The following is an 18946-nucleotide window of genomic DNA, read 5'->3' as shown; positions in this document are numbered from 1 at the left end:
CACCAGGTCCTCTTTACAGCTATTCTGCCTCACTCCTCTGTGCCCATTGATACTCGGCTGAGCTGACCGCGCTTTTTTTTGCTCGGTGCAGTGCATCTGGCGTATGAACCAACATTCCTTATCCTTCTCTTCCCCGACTTCTACATTCAGGACTCCCCCAATATGCAAAGAACGTCTGCCCGTCCTTGCACCTTTAGACAATATCCACCAACCAGACCTGTTATTTCTTTGTTGTGATATGGGAACTTTAAAAACAGTACATGTTTGTATTTGACAAGGAGACGTCCATTCCATGTATGATCCCTTCAGATCTCATGGGGAGAGGTTTGTCTCATTTTGAGGCGGCTCTAACAAATGTATGACTGAAGGTTGGAGCAGACATCTTATCTCCCCAGACCACAACGATTCTCACAACATTGAATCTCCTCTATAGCGGTGGTCTCCATCCCGGGGTCTAAATTGCTTGCAAAAACTGAGTCCTAGCTGGAGAACCTTTGAACTTTTATCTTTGGCTTCTCTAGTTTTCTAAGTGCCAGATCCTCTTTAATAACCACAGGGTACGTTACATCGGTGACTTTTTTTTGCCATAATTGATGCATTACTGTTGTGTAATGAAGCCTGCAAAATTTATGGCAAGTGATAGATTCTCAATAATGGCGTGAAAGGGAATTTCCTATCAAGACCGTTCCTGCTCATATCTCTTGTCAGCATATGTGGATGTCATAGGGGGAAAACCTTTGATGTGGGACCCTCTCCTGTGTCCCAGAATGGGGCGCGGATCAGCATTGCTCGCAGACGTATGACAGGTACCGGGGGAATCTCCACTTCTAGATGTACGTTTCTTCAAGAATGTATATAAATCTTGGCGGCGTCTCTTGCAGGTCTTGTGGTTTACAGTTATAAGCCGTTAGCTTTAGGTGTACCGCTCCTTTAAGGTCAGTGACCTCGATGCCTCTGTCTTGATTGTGCTTCCTAGTGAATCAATAGATTGCTTTTTCAATAATGATGGATTGGACATTTGCTGTGTGTGGTAAGCACAGGACAATCGTTGTAGGTTTTCCCTCCACAGCAAAAATCAACCAAGGTTATTTTCTCAGATTTCCATATTCTTCTTATACATGTAGGTGGATATTTCATGGTATTGTCCATATTGCCAGACTGGCCTCCATTGCTCTTTTAAAGGACCTTACCTATTAAATGTCTGTGCTGTACTCCGCTTTGGTTATAATCCAGGCTCGGAGGGATTTAGGTCCGTAACAGCTGATTTAGAACAGATGACATGGACTCGTCCAGGTGATGATACACACTGTCCTCTCTCCTACAGGACTGTCCGCAGATCCTTCCATCAACTCAGATCTACATCCCAGTCGGAGTGGTGAAGCCGATCACACTGACCGCCAAGAACCTTCCCCAGCCGCAGTCCGGGCAGCGCAATTACGAGTGCATCTTCCACATCCCGGGCAGTGTGACGCGGGTCACGGCGCTGCGCTTCAACAGCACCAGCATTCAGTGCCAGAACACCTCGGTAAGTGGCAGCTCTGCACATTGCATGATCCTTACTACCCAGCTGAGCGTCTTACTGTGTGCAAAGAAGTTGTCTCATACTTGGCCAAAATAGCAGGAAATGGATCAAAATATGTAAATAACCAACACTCAACCTGGTAAATCCACTGCTCCAGTGGTCACCGCTGGTGTTTGATGACTTGGCTGCATCACTCGCAGGGCCGCTGCAGACAGTCACCGGCCTTAGTGGTGAATGTACAACATTCAGGCCAGAGATTGGCTGCAGCTGTCATGTAGATGTGCTGCACGCCTTCAATGCAGTAAGTATACATTGATCCGCGGTGACCACTGGAGCTGCTGCCAATCGATCAGGTGAGTGCTGCTCACTAATTTTTGTATGTGCTATATCATTCATTTGAAAGATGCGCGCATATAGGGAACCGAATCTATGGGACGTCTATGGCATTTCTTCTGAAACACCCATCTAAGCAATAGGAGCTTCAATCACAGATCCTGTCAAGAAATAAGGTGACCCGTAATCCCGGGGTTTGCCGTCACTGATATGGTTACCGTATATCTCCTTTTTCCCCCCCTCTTTGGAGTCATATGACCCAAGTCACTGATTTCACAAGCAATTTAATGACTCATTGCTTTAAGGGTGTAAATGTGTCTGGGGGGTTTATCACCGCACTCACAAGTGATGACGGACCAGCAGCAGCAGACGATTCATAGAGATGACAGCGCCGACTCCCCGTAATCAATAAGGGCAGATAATTCTCTGATGGGATTACATGGATAGGAGAAGGGTCTCTATCTATCTATTATCTATGTATCTATTATCTATCATCTATTGTCCATCTATTTGTCTATCGATCTATTATCTATGTATCTATTATCTATATATTATCTATGTATCTGTGTATCTATCTGTCTTATCTATCTATCTATTATCTATGTATCTATTATCTATCGATCTATCATTTATTGTCTATCGATCTATTATCTATCTATCATCTATTGTCCATCTATTTATTGTCTATCGATCTATTATCTATGTATCTATTATCTACTGTATATATATTATCTATGTATCTATCTGTGTATCTATCTGTCTTATCTATGTATCTATTATTTATGTATCTGTGTATCTATCTGTCTATCTATCATCTATTGTCTATCTGTCTATTCTATGTATCTATTATCTATATATTATCTATGTATCTATCTGTCTTATCTATGCATCTATTATCTACCGTATGTATCCGTCTGTCTGTCTGTCTGTCTATCTACCTATCTGTCTGTCTATCTGTCTCATCGGTAGCTGATACCTCTCTTCACCATATGCTGTGTGTAGCTTCCAGTCCTTATGCACAGGACGGGCCCGTTTCAGTGTTGTTTTCCTCCTAATAAACCTATTTACATAGTGTTTATTTCCCAGAGGTACAGACGGGATTTTATGATTACAAAACTGCAGCAAATTAATGCAAAACAGGAAAGAGCAAAATGTAAAACACGGGAATGTAACCCAAACCGAGGAGATGATCTCTGGGATCTGCACGTCTCTGTGATCCAGCCAAACTTGTGTAACTGGACAGAACGTTGCGCGTCCGTCCATCTGTGCCGTCCTGTGTCTCCTGTCTGTGCAATGCTGGGACCTAAACCCTGGTTTTGCACTGTTTTCTTGGATATTGGATGTGAGCTGTAGCCGTCATGGGGGATTTGGTGGATGTCTGTTTTCTGCTGTGCTGTTATGAAGGTCAATAATTGTGTTTAAGTCACTTGTTATATGCTGCTCAGTGCAATATTTTACAGGATGACTGGTCCCGGTGGTCCATACACATCTTTACAGCTTATAGGGATCTTTAGTGTGCTACACAGAACACACATCTAACACGGCACATTACAGTAATTGTACTGATCCTGAGTTACATCCTGTATTATACCCCAGAGCTGCACTCACTATTCTGCTGGTGCAGTCACTGTGTACATACATTACAGTACTGATCCTGAGTCACATCCTGTATTTAATTATACCCCAGAGCTGCACTCACTATTCTGCTGGTGCAGTCACTGTGTACATACATTACATTACTGATCCTGAATTACATCCTGTATTATACTCCCGAGCTGCACTCACTATTCTGCTGGTGCAGTCACTGTGTACATACATTACTGATCCTGAGTTACATCCTGTATTACACTCCAGAGCTACACTCACTATTCTGCTGCTGCAGTCACTGTGTACATACATTACATTAGTGATCCTGAGTTACATCCTGTATTATACCCCAGAGCTGCACTCACTATTCTGCTGGTGCAGTCACTGTGTACATACATTACATTACTGATCCCGAGTTACCTCTTGTATTATACCCCAGAGCTGCACTCACTATTCTGCTGGTGCAGTCACTGTGTACATATATTACATTACTGATCCTGAGTTACATCCTGTATTATACCCCAGAACTGCACTCACTATTCTGCTGGTGCAGTCACTGTGTACATACATTACTGATCCTGAGTTACATCCTGTGTTACACTCGAGAGCTACACTCACTATTCTGCTGCTGCAGTCACTGTGTACATACATTACATTACTGATCCTGAGTTACCTCCTGTATTATACCCCAGAGCTGCACTCACTATTCTGCTGGTGCAGTCACTATGCACATACATTACATTACTGATCCTGAGTTACATCCTGTATTAGACTACAGAGCTGCACTCACTATTCTGATGGTGCAGTCACTGTGTACATACATTATATTACTGATCCTGAGTTACATCCTGTATTATACCCCAGAGCTGCACTCACTATTCTGCTGGTGGAGTCACTGTGTACATACATTACTGATCCTGAGTTACATCCTGTATTATACTCCCGAGCTGCACTCACTATTCTGCTGGTGCAGTCACTGTGTACATACATTACATTACTGATCCTGAGTTACATCCTGTATTATCCTCCAGAGCTGCACTCACTATTCTGCTGGTGCAGTCACTGCGTACATACATTACATTACTGATCCTGAGTTACATCCTGTATTACCCTCCAGAGCTGCACTCACTATTCTGCTGGTGCAGTCACTGTGTACATACATTACATTACTGATCCTGAGTTACATCCTGTATTATACTCCCGAGCTGCACTCACTATTCTGCTGGTGCAGTCACTGTGTACATACATTACATTACTGATCCTGAGTTACATCCTGTATTATACCCCAGAACTGCACTCACTATTCTGCTGGTGCAGTCACTGTGTACATACATTACATTACTGATCCTTAGTTACATCCTGTATTACACTCCAGAGCTGCACTCACTATTCTGCTGGTGCAGCCATTGTGTACATACATTACTGATCCTGAGTTACATCCTGTATTACACTCCAGAGCTACACTCACTATTCTGCTGCTGCAGTCACTGTGTACATACATTACTGATCCTGAGTTACATCCTGTATTATAATCCAGAGCTGCACTCACTATTCTGCTGTTGCAGTCACTGTGTACATACATTACATTACTGATCCTGAGTTACCTCCTGTATTATACCCCAGAGCTGCACTCACTATTCTGCTGCTGCAGTCACTGTGTACATACATTACATTACTGATCCTGAGTTACATCCTGTATTATACCCCAGAACTGCACTCACTATTCTGCTGGTGCAGTCACTGTGTACATACATTACATTACTGATCCTGAGTTACATCCTGTATTATACTACAGAGCTGCACTCACTATTCTGCTGGTGCAGTCACTGTGTACATACATTACATTACTGATCCTGAGTTACATCCTGTATTATACTCCAGAGCTGCACTCACTATTCTGCTGGTGCAGTCACTGCGTACATACATTACTGATCATGAGTTACATCCTGTATTATACTCCAGAGCTGAAATCTCCAAAGCTTCCCTGCTTGTTCAGTGTCTGCATGGGGCTTTAACTATTAATTTTCATTATGTCATGTCTGTTCCTTATATCAGGCTTTATACTGTAATCTGATGTTGAATCGCCCTCTTCCTGCATTGTAAAAATTAAGCTAAGCTGTCAGTGGTGTATGTTGGGAGTCTGACGAGAAGATTTCGGTCTTGCCCATGATAATGACAGAATTGTGAATGCAGCTCTTGAGCATAAACCGGGCAGTAACTCTGAAAGTAAATACATGTACCAGTGCCACTTTCTCCTCAGTGTTTTGCAATTAGCCAGAATGATTTGACTGTCAGACACGTTGTGGATTAGTGATTGGTTCCGTCATGGAGGTTGCCGACCTGTTCACACACAGATTTGCTTGTTCTCGTTTTACACATTAATGAGCTTTTGCCTGGTGGCCGGGATCCTCCTTTATTTCTTCAGTTCTCTCCAGCATTTGTTGAGTCAGTGCGCATTAAAGGGATAAAACAGATGGAAGGTGGTCAATTTGCTTGTTGGAGGAACCTGTAATCGGAGGTCTTGTGATGTCCCTGTGAGTTTCCATGCAAAGCCTTGGAGAGCGCAGAAGTCGGGTCAATGAGAGTGTGAAATCCATGAAAGAAGTTCAGTTCACCAAACCTCAGTAGATTAATTGTGTTTGCAAAGCTCTCCAGCCAAGAAAATACGGATCTGATGTATTGATGGACAAGGTGTCTCTGGGGATGGATGCTGTTCCAAGCTGCCCGCCAGCCACCTTCCCTCCTCTGAGTGCACGCTCCGGCTGCTCTGCACTACTTACCTCCCAGCATGTGCATTGTGTTTTCTATGCTGGCTCTTGGCTTTGTGTATCCAACAGTCTGATCCTGACCGAATACAGCTACTGATGTACATTGAGCAATTCTCTAAGCATTTCCTTAACTCTTACACAACTAGAAATTACTTTATATTAAACCTATTATACTGCCCCCTATGTACAATAAAATACCTACTATAATACTGTCCTATGTACAAGAATATACGGTAACTATAATACTGCCCCCTATGTACAAGAATATAACTACTATAATACTGCCCCTGTGTACAAGAATATCACTACTATACTGCTCCTATGTACAAGAATATTACTATAATACTGCCCCCTATGTACAAGAATATAACTACTATAATACTGCTCCTATGTACAAGAATATAACTACTATAATACTTCCCCTGTGTACAAGAATATAACTACTATAATACTGCCCCTATGTTTAAGAATATCACTACTATACTGCTCCTATGTACAAGAATATTACTATAATACTGCCCCCTATGTACAAGAATATAACTACTATAATACTGCTTCTATGTACAAGAATATAGCTACTATAATACTTCCCATGTACAAGAATATAACTACTAGAATACTGCCCCTATGTTCAAGAATATCACTACTATACTGCTCCTATGTACAAGAATATTACTACTATAATACTGCCCCCTATGTACAAGAATATAACTACTATAATACTGCCCCCTATAAACAAGAATATAACTACTATAATACTGCCCCTATGTGCAAGAATATAACTACTATAATACTACTCCTATGTGCAAGAATATAACTACTATAATACTGCTCCTATGTGCAAGAATATAACTACTATAGTACTGCTCCTATGTGCAAGAATATAACTACTATAATACTGCTCCTATGTGCAAGAATATAACTACTATAATACTGCCCCTATGTACAAGAATATAACTACTATAATACTGCTCCTATGTACAAGAATATAACTACTATAATACTGCTCCTATGTACAAGAATATACGGTAACTACTATAATACTGCCCCCTGTGTGCAAGAATATAACTATTATAATACTGCCCCTATGTACAAGAATATAACTACTATAATACTGCTCCTATGTACAAGAATATAGCTACTATAATACGGCCCCTGTGTACAAGAATATAACTACTATACTACTGCTCCTATGTACAAGAATATAACTACTATAATACTGCTCCTATGTACAAGAATATACGGTAACTACTATAATACTGCCCCCCTGTGTGCAAGAATATAACTATTATAATACTGCCCCTATGTACAAGAATATAACTACTATAATACTGCTCCTATGTACAAGAATATAGCTACTATAATACGGCCACTGTGTACAAGAATATAACTACTATACTACTGCTCCTATGTACAAGAATATAACTAATATAATACTGCTTCTGTGAATATAACTGGGACTTCTTTCTGTGAGCTCTCGGGGTATTTGTATTCATGCTGTGTCTGTATATTGAGGTGGGTGCAATATGTATCTTACATATAAATGTGTTCATTTGCTTTGCTCTCGAGGATCGAAGACTAATAGAAATTTGCTCTTTGTCCATGGAGTCGATTTCATCCTTCTAGGGCTGATTTTGCAGTAATGTTTCTTTTTATTATTTTTTTTCCGTTTTCTCTGTTGTTTTCAGATGCAAAATCCCCCCATAAAATTCTTGTGAAGACCTTGTTGTGCCCCCACTCTGCCTTTCTCTTTCTTTCTCCCTCTCTATGCGGCCGTCACATTTATCCTGCTCGTAGCTGCGTTTTAAAGTGAGGAGGGAGAATCAGGAGAATTTGATAGGATCCAATTAAATTTGTGCAGATAAAATGATGATGAATTGCAGCCTGGTTCCACAGAGACACCCTGTACGTTACCGCCAGCCCCGTGGAGCTTGCAAGGAGCTGAGGTCATCAGCTGCAGGAAAGAAAATAGGACACAGCTGCATGTACATGTGCGGCGCCTGCAGTCACGGGTGGCGGTGGGGAGAATGCTGCATTATTTGTGGAAGGTGCAAATAAATTACATTGATTACTGTAGGAATAATGCTTGGTGCATCCTAATCTACACAGGTCCAGTAGAATGAGATATACACCATGGTTAAGATGTAGAGGAAGTGGCTGATATCATTTTACCCTATAGGGGTTTTGAGGGAACATGTGGTGCCAGGTCTCTACTGTCGCCAATGCTCATAGCAGCCCGATAACAAACATCAGCTTCATATTTGCATGGTATGGCGGTAGGATTATAATGACTTAAAATGCAATATTTTTTCAACAATATACATAGTTTTGCCCCCAAAATTACATATTATTACATGTTATTATTATTGCAAATAATGAAGTAAATAATATAAATAATCTACTATATAATTGTCTAAGGGTCACTTCCGTCTATCCTTCTTTCTATCTCGGATATTCATTGGTCGCGGCCTCTGTCTGTCATGGAAATCCAAGTCGCTGATTGGTCTCGGCAAAACAGCCACGACCAATCAGCGACGGGCACAGTCTGGAAGAAAATGGCCGCTCCTTACTTTCCGCAGTCAGTGCCCGTCGCCCGCATACTCCCCTCCAGTCACCGCTCACACAGGGTTAATGCCGGCGGTAACGGACCGCGTTATACCGCGGGTAACGAACTCCGTAACCGCTGCTATTAACCCTGTGTGTCCCCAACTTTTTACTATTGATGCTGCCTATGCGGCATCAATAGTAAAAAAATGTAATGTTAAAAATAATTTAAAAAAACAAACAAAAAACCTGCTATTCTCACCCTCCATAGTCCGCCGAGCCGCTCGCGCCTGCCGCCATCTCCCGTTCCCGGCGATGCATTGCGAAATTACCCAGATGACTTAGCGGTCTCGCGAGACCGCTAAGTCATCTGGGTAATTTCGCAATGCATCCTGGGAACGTAAGATGGCGGCAGCCGTGCGTGTACCGCCGGAGCTTCGGTGGATCCTAGGGGGTGAGTATATAACTATTTTCTCTAGTAACCTTCCACGACGGCATACGGAGGTTGCCTCTTTGCCCTAATGGGGAACAGGAAATGGAGAGGTTAAAAGGCCCTCCCACCTCCCTCTCACCAGTGTCTTTCCTGTTCCCCATGGGACAGGAGAGGTTTACTTCGTATGCAGTGGTGGCCGGTAACTACTGCTATGCAGGCTCTGCCTAGAAATTATAACCGGGCAGCATGGGGTCGTTTCTTACCTCCCCTTCCCGCTTATGCTGCTCCCGTCGCGCCGCGCTGCGGTGTCCTCGGGACCTGGTCCTAGCCTTCCCGCGCCCCCGTGAGGGCAAAGCAGGCTAGTGTTCCTATCCGGAGTCCTCCTGGAGCTCTCCGGTGTCCTCTCCTCCACATGCCGCTGGCAACCCGGAAGTGATCGCGCGCGTCACTTCCGGTCTTCTCTGGGCGCCTAGAGGCACTTCCGCCGGCGGCATCTCGTGCAGGACGGCGTCCTCCACCCTGGGCCATGGAGGGGAGGAGGAATTCCAATCGCTGGGGGCTGGGACATGCCTTAGAGCATAAAACCTGCCAGAAGACGTCGCAGGTAAGACTATCCTATCATGGAGAGCAGTACCTGCCCTGCACTTGCAGAGCCCAGCGCTGCCCCTGCCACAGTAAGTGTTGCAGGGACAAGGGGTCCTTAGATGGTATTTTTGGGATATTTCTATTAGCATGACTCTCTCTCCCCTCTCATTGCAGGGAGAAAAGTCTACCCCCAAAACTACTACAAAAAAGAAGTGTGCCATCTGTAACGTTAAGCTGCTACCAACTTGGGAGAAAAAACTCTGCAAGACCTGTACTGACAAGATTGTCAGGGCAGAGCAACCTTCTTTATTAGAAGAAATACGCTCCTTGGTCAAACAAGAGGTGCAATCCTCCCTAGCGGCCTTTACCCCCCCACCCCCACAGCCACCCTCCCCAGCTAAAAAAAGGAAAATCCAGGAGGAGGATTCTGAATCCGAATCAGACCTCTCCTATGCCTCATCCTCGGGTAGACGGGAGGAACCTACGTCCCCTATAACCTCTGAAGTTCGGAAATACCTTTTTTCTTCAGAATGGGTTGAGGATTTAGTAGCTGCTGTACGCAGTACTATGGGGCTGGAGGAAGAGCCAGAACCACAGTCCATACAGGACCAGATGTTTGGCGGTATATCCAAGGGTAAACGGGTGGGGTTCCCGATCCACTCAAATATATCTGATATGATCGATCAGGAGTGGGAACTTCCTGAAAAACGTCTCAGTACTCCATCTGAGATGAAGCATAGATTCCCCTTAGAAGGAGATCTGACTAAATGGGATGTTCCGAAAGTTGATTCACAGGTGGCAAGAGTGGCTAAAAGAACGGCTCTTCCATTCGAAGACTCGTCTCAATTGAAAGACCCGATGGACAGAAAAATTGAAAGTCTGTTAAAAAAATCGTGGGAAACCTCCTCGGTAGCCCTCAAAGCCAACATTGCTTCAACCTGCGTGGCTAGAGCACTTTTTCGTTGGTTAGGTGAACTAGAATCTCATATATCCCAAGGTACATCTAGGGCTGAATTATTGGAATCACTACCCAGTCTCCTTAGAGCCACGGGTTTCCTAGCAGACTCTTCTATGGAATCCATCAGAATTGCTGCCAGGTCATTAGTACAGACCAATTCGGCTAGAAGGGCGCTTTGGTTAAAAATGTGGTCTGGTGACATCACCTCCAAGTCTAAATTATGCGCCATACCATTTAAAGGTAATTATGTCTTCGGACCTTCCCTGGATGACATCTTGGAGAAGGCAACCGATAAAAAGAAAGCCCTCCCAGAGCAAAAAACTCCCAAAAAGAAGTTTTTTCGTCCCTTTCAGGGCCAAACCTCTCAGAGAGGGAAAGGCAAGTCTGGGAGATGGAGTTACCCGAAGGGAGGCGGGAGAAACATCCTTATCCCTCAGCAACAGCAGCAGCAGTCTCAACAAGAGAAGCGGTGACTTCGACCCGGTGGGGGGGAGACTCTCAGATTTTATTCCCCAGTGGCAAAAAATTACCAATTGCTCCTGGGTCCTCAAGGTCATCGAAGAGGGTCTTCTAATAGAACTCATCTCCTCTCCCCCACGGGGTCTAAAAATCACCTCCCTTCCCTCCATGAAAGACCAGTCCACTCTAGAGTCGGGTCTCAGGACCCTGAAGATGTCAAATGTGATATCACAGGTTCCGGAATCAGAGAAGGATCGGGGACACTACTCTCGTCTATTTCTGGTTCCCAAACCATCGGGCGAGTCCCGTATTATTATAAATCTGAAGGGCCTCAACCGGCATGTCAAATACCGGAAATTCAAGATGGAATCAGTGAAAAATGCGATTCCCTTGATAAGCCCGCACTCCTACATGGCCACTATCGATTTGAAAGATGCTTACTTTCACATCCCCATTCATCAGAGGCATCGCCAATATCTCAAGTTTGCAGTGCAGAAGGGACATATGATAGAACACTATCAGTTCAACGTCCTTCCATTTGGGATCTCCTCTGCTCCAAGAGTTTTTTCCAAAGTAATGGGGGAAGTAGTCTCCTTCATCCGGAGGCAAGGCGTCTGTATAGTGCCATACCTAGACGACCTTTTATTAGTGGCTCCCACCAAACAATCTCTGGAGTCTCATGTATCAAAGACCCTCGATATTCTGACATCTCTGGGATGGGTGCCGAATGTAGAGAAATCTCACCTACGACCCTCCAAATGCAGAAAATTCCTGGGAGTTCTTCTGGACTCTGCAAGACAAATGTCCTTCCTCCCTTTAGAACATCGTCTAACTCTACTATCAAAAGTCAAGATGTTCAGAGACACCAGATCTCCTACAATCAGAGAAGGCATGTCTCTACTAGGATCGATGACAGCTTGCATCCAATCGGTACCCTGGGCCCAAGCCCATTCCAGGATTCTTCAGGCACATATCCTACAGAATTGGAATGGTCAGCCCAGTTCTTTGAACAGGAGACTATACACACCGGGCTGTGTCAAGGCCTCTCTGGCATGGTGGATGACTCCGAAAAATTTACAAAAAGGAGTCAGTTGGTCTCAGATTCCTCTGATTACGGTCACAACAGATGCCAGCAAAAGAGGCTGGGGGGCCATGATAAATCACACACCTCTCCAAGGGCTCTGGGATCAATCGACGAGCAGAAAATCATCCAACTACAGAGAACTAAAAGCTGTAGAGGAAGCCCTCCTGATGGGGGGTCATCTTATCAAGGGACATCATGTCCGAATATATTCAGACAATGTGACCACGGTGGCTCACATCAGACATCAGGGCAGTTCAAAAAACAACAACCTGAAGAAACTATCTGCCAGAATATGTTCCTGGGCAGAAAGACATCTGTTATCCCTGACAGCAGTTCACCTGAAAGGCTCATCCAACACTCAGGCGGATTATCTAAGCCGTCAGGACATTCACCCTGGGGAATGGGGTTTGAGCAACCAAAGTTTCGAAATGCTGGTGGACAAATGGGGTCTTCCAGAAATCGACCTTTTTGCATCTCGGCAAAATGCGAAAGTCGAAGCATTCTTCTCCCTAAACCCCAGAGACGGCTCCAGAGGAGTGGATGCATTGGCCCAGGAATGGAATTTTCGACTGGCATATGCGTTTCCACCAATTCCGTTATTGGCAAAGGTCTTGCAGAAGATTCGGGAAGAACGTACACCAACTATATTGGTAGCTCCTTTGTGGCCAAAGAGGAGTTGGTACAACCTGATTGTGGAATTACAAGTGGATGGGCCATTCCAGTTTCCGATGGAAGAAAATCTTCTCTCTCAAGGACCAATACATCTCCTAGACGTCCACAAATGGAATCTGGCGGCATGGCTACTGAAGCCCAGGTGTTGAGAGCCAAAGGACTATCAGAAGCAGTGGTTTCCACACTTCAAAAATCAAGGAAACCGGTGACCATTGCTATATATAATAAAATCTGGAAGAAATTTTCATCCTTTTGTCTTCCCGAAGTACCAGATCCTCTTAATCCAAATCTGTCGCAAATTCTAGATTTTTTACAAAAAGGCCTAGAAATAGGCCTCAGGCCGAGTACCCTAAAAGTACAAGTTTCCGCACTCAGTTCAATATTTGACCAGGATCTGGCAAATCATCGCTGGATTAAGAGGTTCATGACATCAGCCTCTAGGATGAATCCTAAAAAACAAATAACAGTACCTTTATGGGACCTGAACCTGGTATTACAAGGACTTACAGGTGCACCCTTTGAACCATTATCCTCCTGCTCGCAGAAAAATCTGATTTATAAAACAGTTTTTCTAGTGGCCATTACCTCAGCAAGGAGGGTAGGAGAATTACAGGCTCTCTCAATGAGAGAACCATACTTGTCTATCCGTGATGACTCTATAATACTGCGCCTTGACCCCTCCTTTCTTCCAAAGGTCGTATCAGATTTCCACCGCTCTCAGGAAATCATTTTACCTTCTTTTTGCCAGAATCCAACAAATCCAAAAGAAGAGAAATTTCATACTCTGGATGTCAGACGCATTGTATTATTTTACCTAGAGCAGACCAGCTCGTACAGAATTGATCAGAATCTGTTTGTCCATCCATCAGGACAAAATAAAGAAAAGAAAGTAGCAAAAAGCACTATTGCCAACTGGATAAAGAAAGCAATAGCAGAAGCATATCTCGCTCAAGATAAAACTCCTCCAGTAGGAATCAAGGCTCATTCGACTAGATCAACCTCAGTCTCTTGGGCAGAAAGAGCAGGTGCATCAACAGAGCAAATCTGCAGGGCAGCCACGTGGTCTTCGTTGCATACTTTCGCCAGACATTACAGACTAGACGTAATGTCCAACAAGGATTTAGTCTTCGGCCGGAAAGTTCTCCAGGCTGTTGTCCCTCCCTAGCGCCAATATTAGTTGGTATTCCTCCGTATGCCGTCGTGGAAGGTTACTAGAGAAAATAGAATTATTCTTACCGTTAATTCGGTTTCTAGGAACCTTCCACGACGGCGCTAGTTCCCTCCCTATATACTCCTGGATTAAAATCTGGGATTTAAGGTAAACCGGTGCTATGGTTTTCAGTTATAAGTCACTGGTGAGAGGGAGGTGGGAGGGCCTTTTAACCTCTCCATTTCCTGTTCCCCATTAGGGCAAAGAGGCAACCTCTGTATGCCGTCGTGGAAGGTTCCTAGAAACCGAATTAACGGTAAGAATAATTCTATTTTTTTTATTTTAATTATTTTTTTAACAGGGATATGGTGCCCACACTGCTGTATACTACGTGGGCTGTGTTAGATACCGCGTGGCTGCTATATACTACATAGGCAGTGTTATATACTATGTGGGCTGTGCTATATATTACGTGGCCACTGTTATATACTGCGTGGGCAGTGTTATATACTACGTGGCTGCTATATACTACGTGGGCAGTGTTATATACTACGTGGCTGCTATATACTACGTAGGCTGTGCTATATATTACGTGGCCAGTGTTATACTGCGTGTTCTGTGTTATATACTACGTCGCCTATGTTATATACCGTATATACTCGAGTATAAGCCGAGATTTTCAGCCCAAATTTTTGGGCTGAAAGTGCCCCTCTCGGCTTATACTCGAGTCAAGGTGGGTGGCAGGGTCGGCGGGTGAGGGGGAGAGGGCGCTGAGGCATACTTACCTGCTTCCAGCGATCCTGGCGCTCCCCCCACCTGTCCCACGGTCTTCGGTGCTGCAGCTCTTCCTGTGAGCGATCACGTGGGACCGCTCATTAGAGAAATGAATAGGCGGCTCCACCTCCCATAGGGGTGGAGCCACCTATTCATTTCTCTAATCAGCGGTAACGGTGACCGCTGATAGAGAAAGAAGCTGTGCGGGAGAAGGAGCCGGACGCCGGGACCAGGTGAGTATGTCATATTTACCTCTCCCCGTTCCAGCCGCCGGGCATCGCTCCATATTCCCGGCGCCGCTCCATCTTCCCGGCGTCGCTCCGCTCTGACTGTTCAGGTCAGAGGGCGCAATGACGCACATAGTGTGCGCGGCGCCCTCTGACTGATCAGTCAGTGCGGAGAGACGCCGGGACCGGACGATGGGAGCTGCAATCAAGAGAGGTGAGTATGTGTTTTTTTTTTTTTTTTATTGCAGCAGCAGCAGCGGCACAGATTTATACAGAGCATCTATGGGGAAATATGAACGGTGCAGAGCACTATATGGGGCACAACTATGGGACAATATGAACGGTGCAGAGCACTATATGGGGCACAGCTATGGGGCAATATGAACGGTGCAGAGCATATATGGGGCACAGCTATGGGGCAATATGAATGGTGCAGAGCACTATATGGCAGCTATGGGGAAATATGAACAGTGCAGAGCACTATATGGCACAGCTATGGGGAAATATGAACGGTGCAGAGCACTATATGGCACAGCTATGGGGCAATAATGAACGGTGCAGAGCACTATATGGCAGAGTTATGGGGAAATATGAACGGTGCAGAGCACTATATGGCACAGCTATGGGGAAATAATGAACGGTGCAGAGCACTATATGGCACAGCTATGGGGAAATAATGATCTATTTTTATTTTTGAAATTCACCGGTAAATGCTGCATTTCCACCCTAGGCTTATACTCGAGTCAATAAGTTTTCCCAGTTTTTTGTGGCAAAATTAGGGGGGTCGGCTTATACTCGGGTCGACTTATACTCGAGTATATACGGTACTTCGCAGCCACTGTTATATATTGTGGCCTGTATTAACGCATCGGGTATTCTACAATACGTATGTATATAGCAGCCACATAGTATATAGCACAGGCCACGTAGTATTTGTCTGCTATATACTATATGGCTCCTACATACTACGTGGCCTGTGCTATATACTCTGTGGCTGCTATATACATACATAAATACATATTCTAGAAAACCCAATGCGTTAGATTCGGGCCACCATCTAGTTCTTACTATAATTATCTGTCAATTTTTATTTATAATTTTATGTTTATTACAGTTATATGTCATTTCATAATTAGTATATAACGTTTATTCATAATATATTTTTATAATATTTTTATTCAGATTTAAATTTTTTTTTTTTACAATTGTCAGTTTTACTATGTATTTGTTAGTATTTATTTTTATTTATTTACGCATCAGTTTTTTGGGTGGTATTGTTTTATCTTTGCCTGCTTACGAGTGGCAGTCAGTCATGAAGAGAAATAGTCATGGCAGGTGCCCTTTCCCCCATCTCAGCTGGTGTCTTCCATTCTCAATTTTTGGTTAATGCATTTTGCCGTTGGTATAAACCATAAATTCTCGTTGGCACCTCTCTTTTCTTTTTTTTTTTTCTTTTTATAACACCCACAGAAAATAAATCCGAAAATTAATTCCGGAGGCGTCTGTAGTAAACATGACATAAAGCCGCTAAATCACGATAATGTCTTTAATTTCTCCATGTTAACTTTTTTTTTTGCTTTATATATATTTTTTCTGTTATTCAGATCTACCACTAAGAAGAATATTACCCGGCGCCCTCCACAAAACTCCACATTTATATTATATCCCATGCCAAAAAAATGAATTTATTGCAACGATCAAGCTGCTAAATCCTTATTAATCGAACGGTTTATGTTCTTCACGTCGTGTTGGCAGTAAACAAATTTGTTCGCCGTAGACGACTGCTTTTATTTTCGTTCTTTTTATTTATTTATTCTACTTTTATTTTGTGAACAGCCAAAAATGGAGCTCTGTAATAATAAAAGGAGTAAATAGCAGGTCGGGTCGAGGATGTTTGACCCATAGAGCGCACACGTTTTTTCATTGGGAGGTCACATTATAAGTCATAAGCTATTATCATCGAGCCGGGGCATATGCTGTATTTTGGGGATTGGTCAACAATGACCCTTTAATTCAAGGCAGATGAACTTCTGGGTGTGTATGAGTCCTATGTGTCTTCCCCCCGACAGATGATGATTGGGGGTAAATCGATCGCCAGCTGTGTTGTGTGCGTATTTAGGATTTGGTAACGAAGCCTGTTGGCCAAACTTGTCCACCACTCTTCTTCCAGTGCTGCACAGGTTCCCCGCCAGTCTCTATGCATTATGCTCTGGCTGGATGGACATTCCAGCGCTGCAGCCAATCGCCATCCGAAGTGGTGACATGGTGGCCAAATTTCCGGCCTAAAATTGGTTGTAGCAGTCTCATGCTTGTGCTGACCAAACAAAATCCGAAGAGTGGTTGGGGGTCCAAGCTGCCTTGGAGGGGGAGAGGGGTGATTGGTAACGCCAGGGGGCTTTATTTTATAATTAAGTACATGCTGGATGGTTTTAAGAAAATATCCAGGATGGACAACCCATAAAAGAAAAAATAAATCGCTTTCGCTTTCTTGTGTAATATCGTCCAGGCAGATCGTTGGCCCTCCCTGGTGGTGGCTGAAGACAGAATTTTATCACTTCAGCTTATGTCATGGACTCCCCATCACCAGGCCGGACTGCCAAGAGGACCCATAAGCAGGTTCTTCAAATAGACCGTTGACTAAGGCCGAGGCTATGATTTGAGCCTTTTTTATGCTCTCATTGGCCTACGGTGGCTTTCCTAACTATCATTTTGGGTTGGAGTTTTTGATGGCGCCATTATAAATTCACCTTGGGGTAATGGCAAAAGCTCCTAATCTCCATTTAGGAAATGTGCGGAGTTGTTGTTCTCCCCTCACTCCCTCCATCGAGTCCTCGGAGTTTGCGTAAAGCGCAAATCTACACATGACAAAACACTTCACCGCATCCACAATATAAATCAATGATTAAAATGTTGACTTTGTGGTTTTAATGAATCCTTCTCCCTCTTCCCCCCCAAATGCTTTCAATGCAATTAATGTGTTTCCATCAATATATTTCCCAATTTCCTCGGTAACATCGTGTCGCGCTGGTTAAGTGCTCTATTCTGAGATAGTACACTGCGCTTTTGCTTAATGCCGATGTTCGGGTGATGAATTGTGTATCCAGGTAATGGATGCCTCTGAGTGATTTTTACATTGAGTACCGAGTCCGGCACATTAAACCCATCATGCGAGCGAAGTAGTCGCGGTCATGTAAGGATTTCCTGTATGGAGACGTCGTCCGGGCCGCAATCCTCCCGAGACTTTGTTATTAAGCATGAGCTCTGTAAAATATTTAATGATGTGTTGATCTAAGGGGAGCGGAGGGTAAAAGTCCCCAATCCCCCACTGACAGTCACCGGCTGTAGAATTAATTTACTTGAAACTGATAACCTCTGGTCTTTCCTGCAAATTATTTATTCATTGGGAATGCAGTCATGGAGAGGATTCGTTGGATTCACCATGTAAAGTGCTCTACCGTAGCTTTTCGAAAAACGCTCTTTTAGCCATTTTCCTCCTTCTGACCCCTTCCATACACATGCACACTCCGCTCCATTGAGCATGCATCTGTTCTCTCTAGGGAAATAGGAATAAGCTGCAGCCAGACATTTCTTACCACAGTCATGTTTCCATTGAGCGTGCACCAAACTTGCCCCTTCTTTCCCCAGAAATAGGACAGCCCTAATAGATATTAGATGCCCAACCGGTGTCTCCAAAATTGCCAAATATTCTATAGAACCCTTTAAACAGTTCATAGATTATTTTTCCCAGTTCTACATGATTCTGATTCAGAAAGTTTAGGCCCGGTTTGTAAGATTAGTGATCATGAACACTTTTTATCCTGTGCCCTAACCCAATTCTGATTTGATCTTG

At 43.8% G+C, this 18946-nt stretch overlaps 1 protein-coding gene across 6 annotated transcripts in view; it reads left to right on the top strand.

Annotated features, from left to right (window-relative positions):
- The window catches only part of PLXNA1 (plexin A1), a 319346-nt gene that overhangs the window by 241966 nt on the left and 58434 nt on the right, over positions 1-18946 (top strand). For all 6 annotated transcript variants that reach the window (XM_069736287.1, XM_069736288.1, XM_069736289.1 and 3 more), the window contains exon 10: positions 1325-1525. In XM_069736287.1, the coding sequence (XP_069592388.1) occupies positions 1325-1525 (201 nt within the window). The remainder of the gene's footprint in view (positions 1-1324; positions 1526-18946) is intronic.

Source organism: Ranitomeya imitator, chromosome 8, assembly GCF_032444005.1.
Source record: "Ranitomeya imitator isolate aRanImi1 chromosome 8, aRanImi1.pri, whole genome shotgun sequence".
Lineage (NCBI taxonomy): Eukaryota > Metazoa > Chordata > Amphibia > Anura > Dendrobatidae > Ranitomeya > Ranitomeya imitator.
Note: the sequence above shows the minus strand (reverse complement) of the source record. Positions and strands in the feature narration are given on the sequence as shown.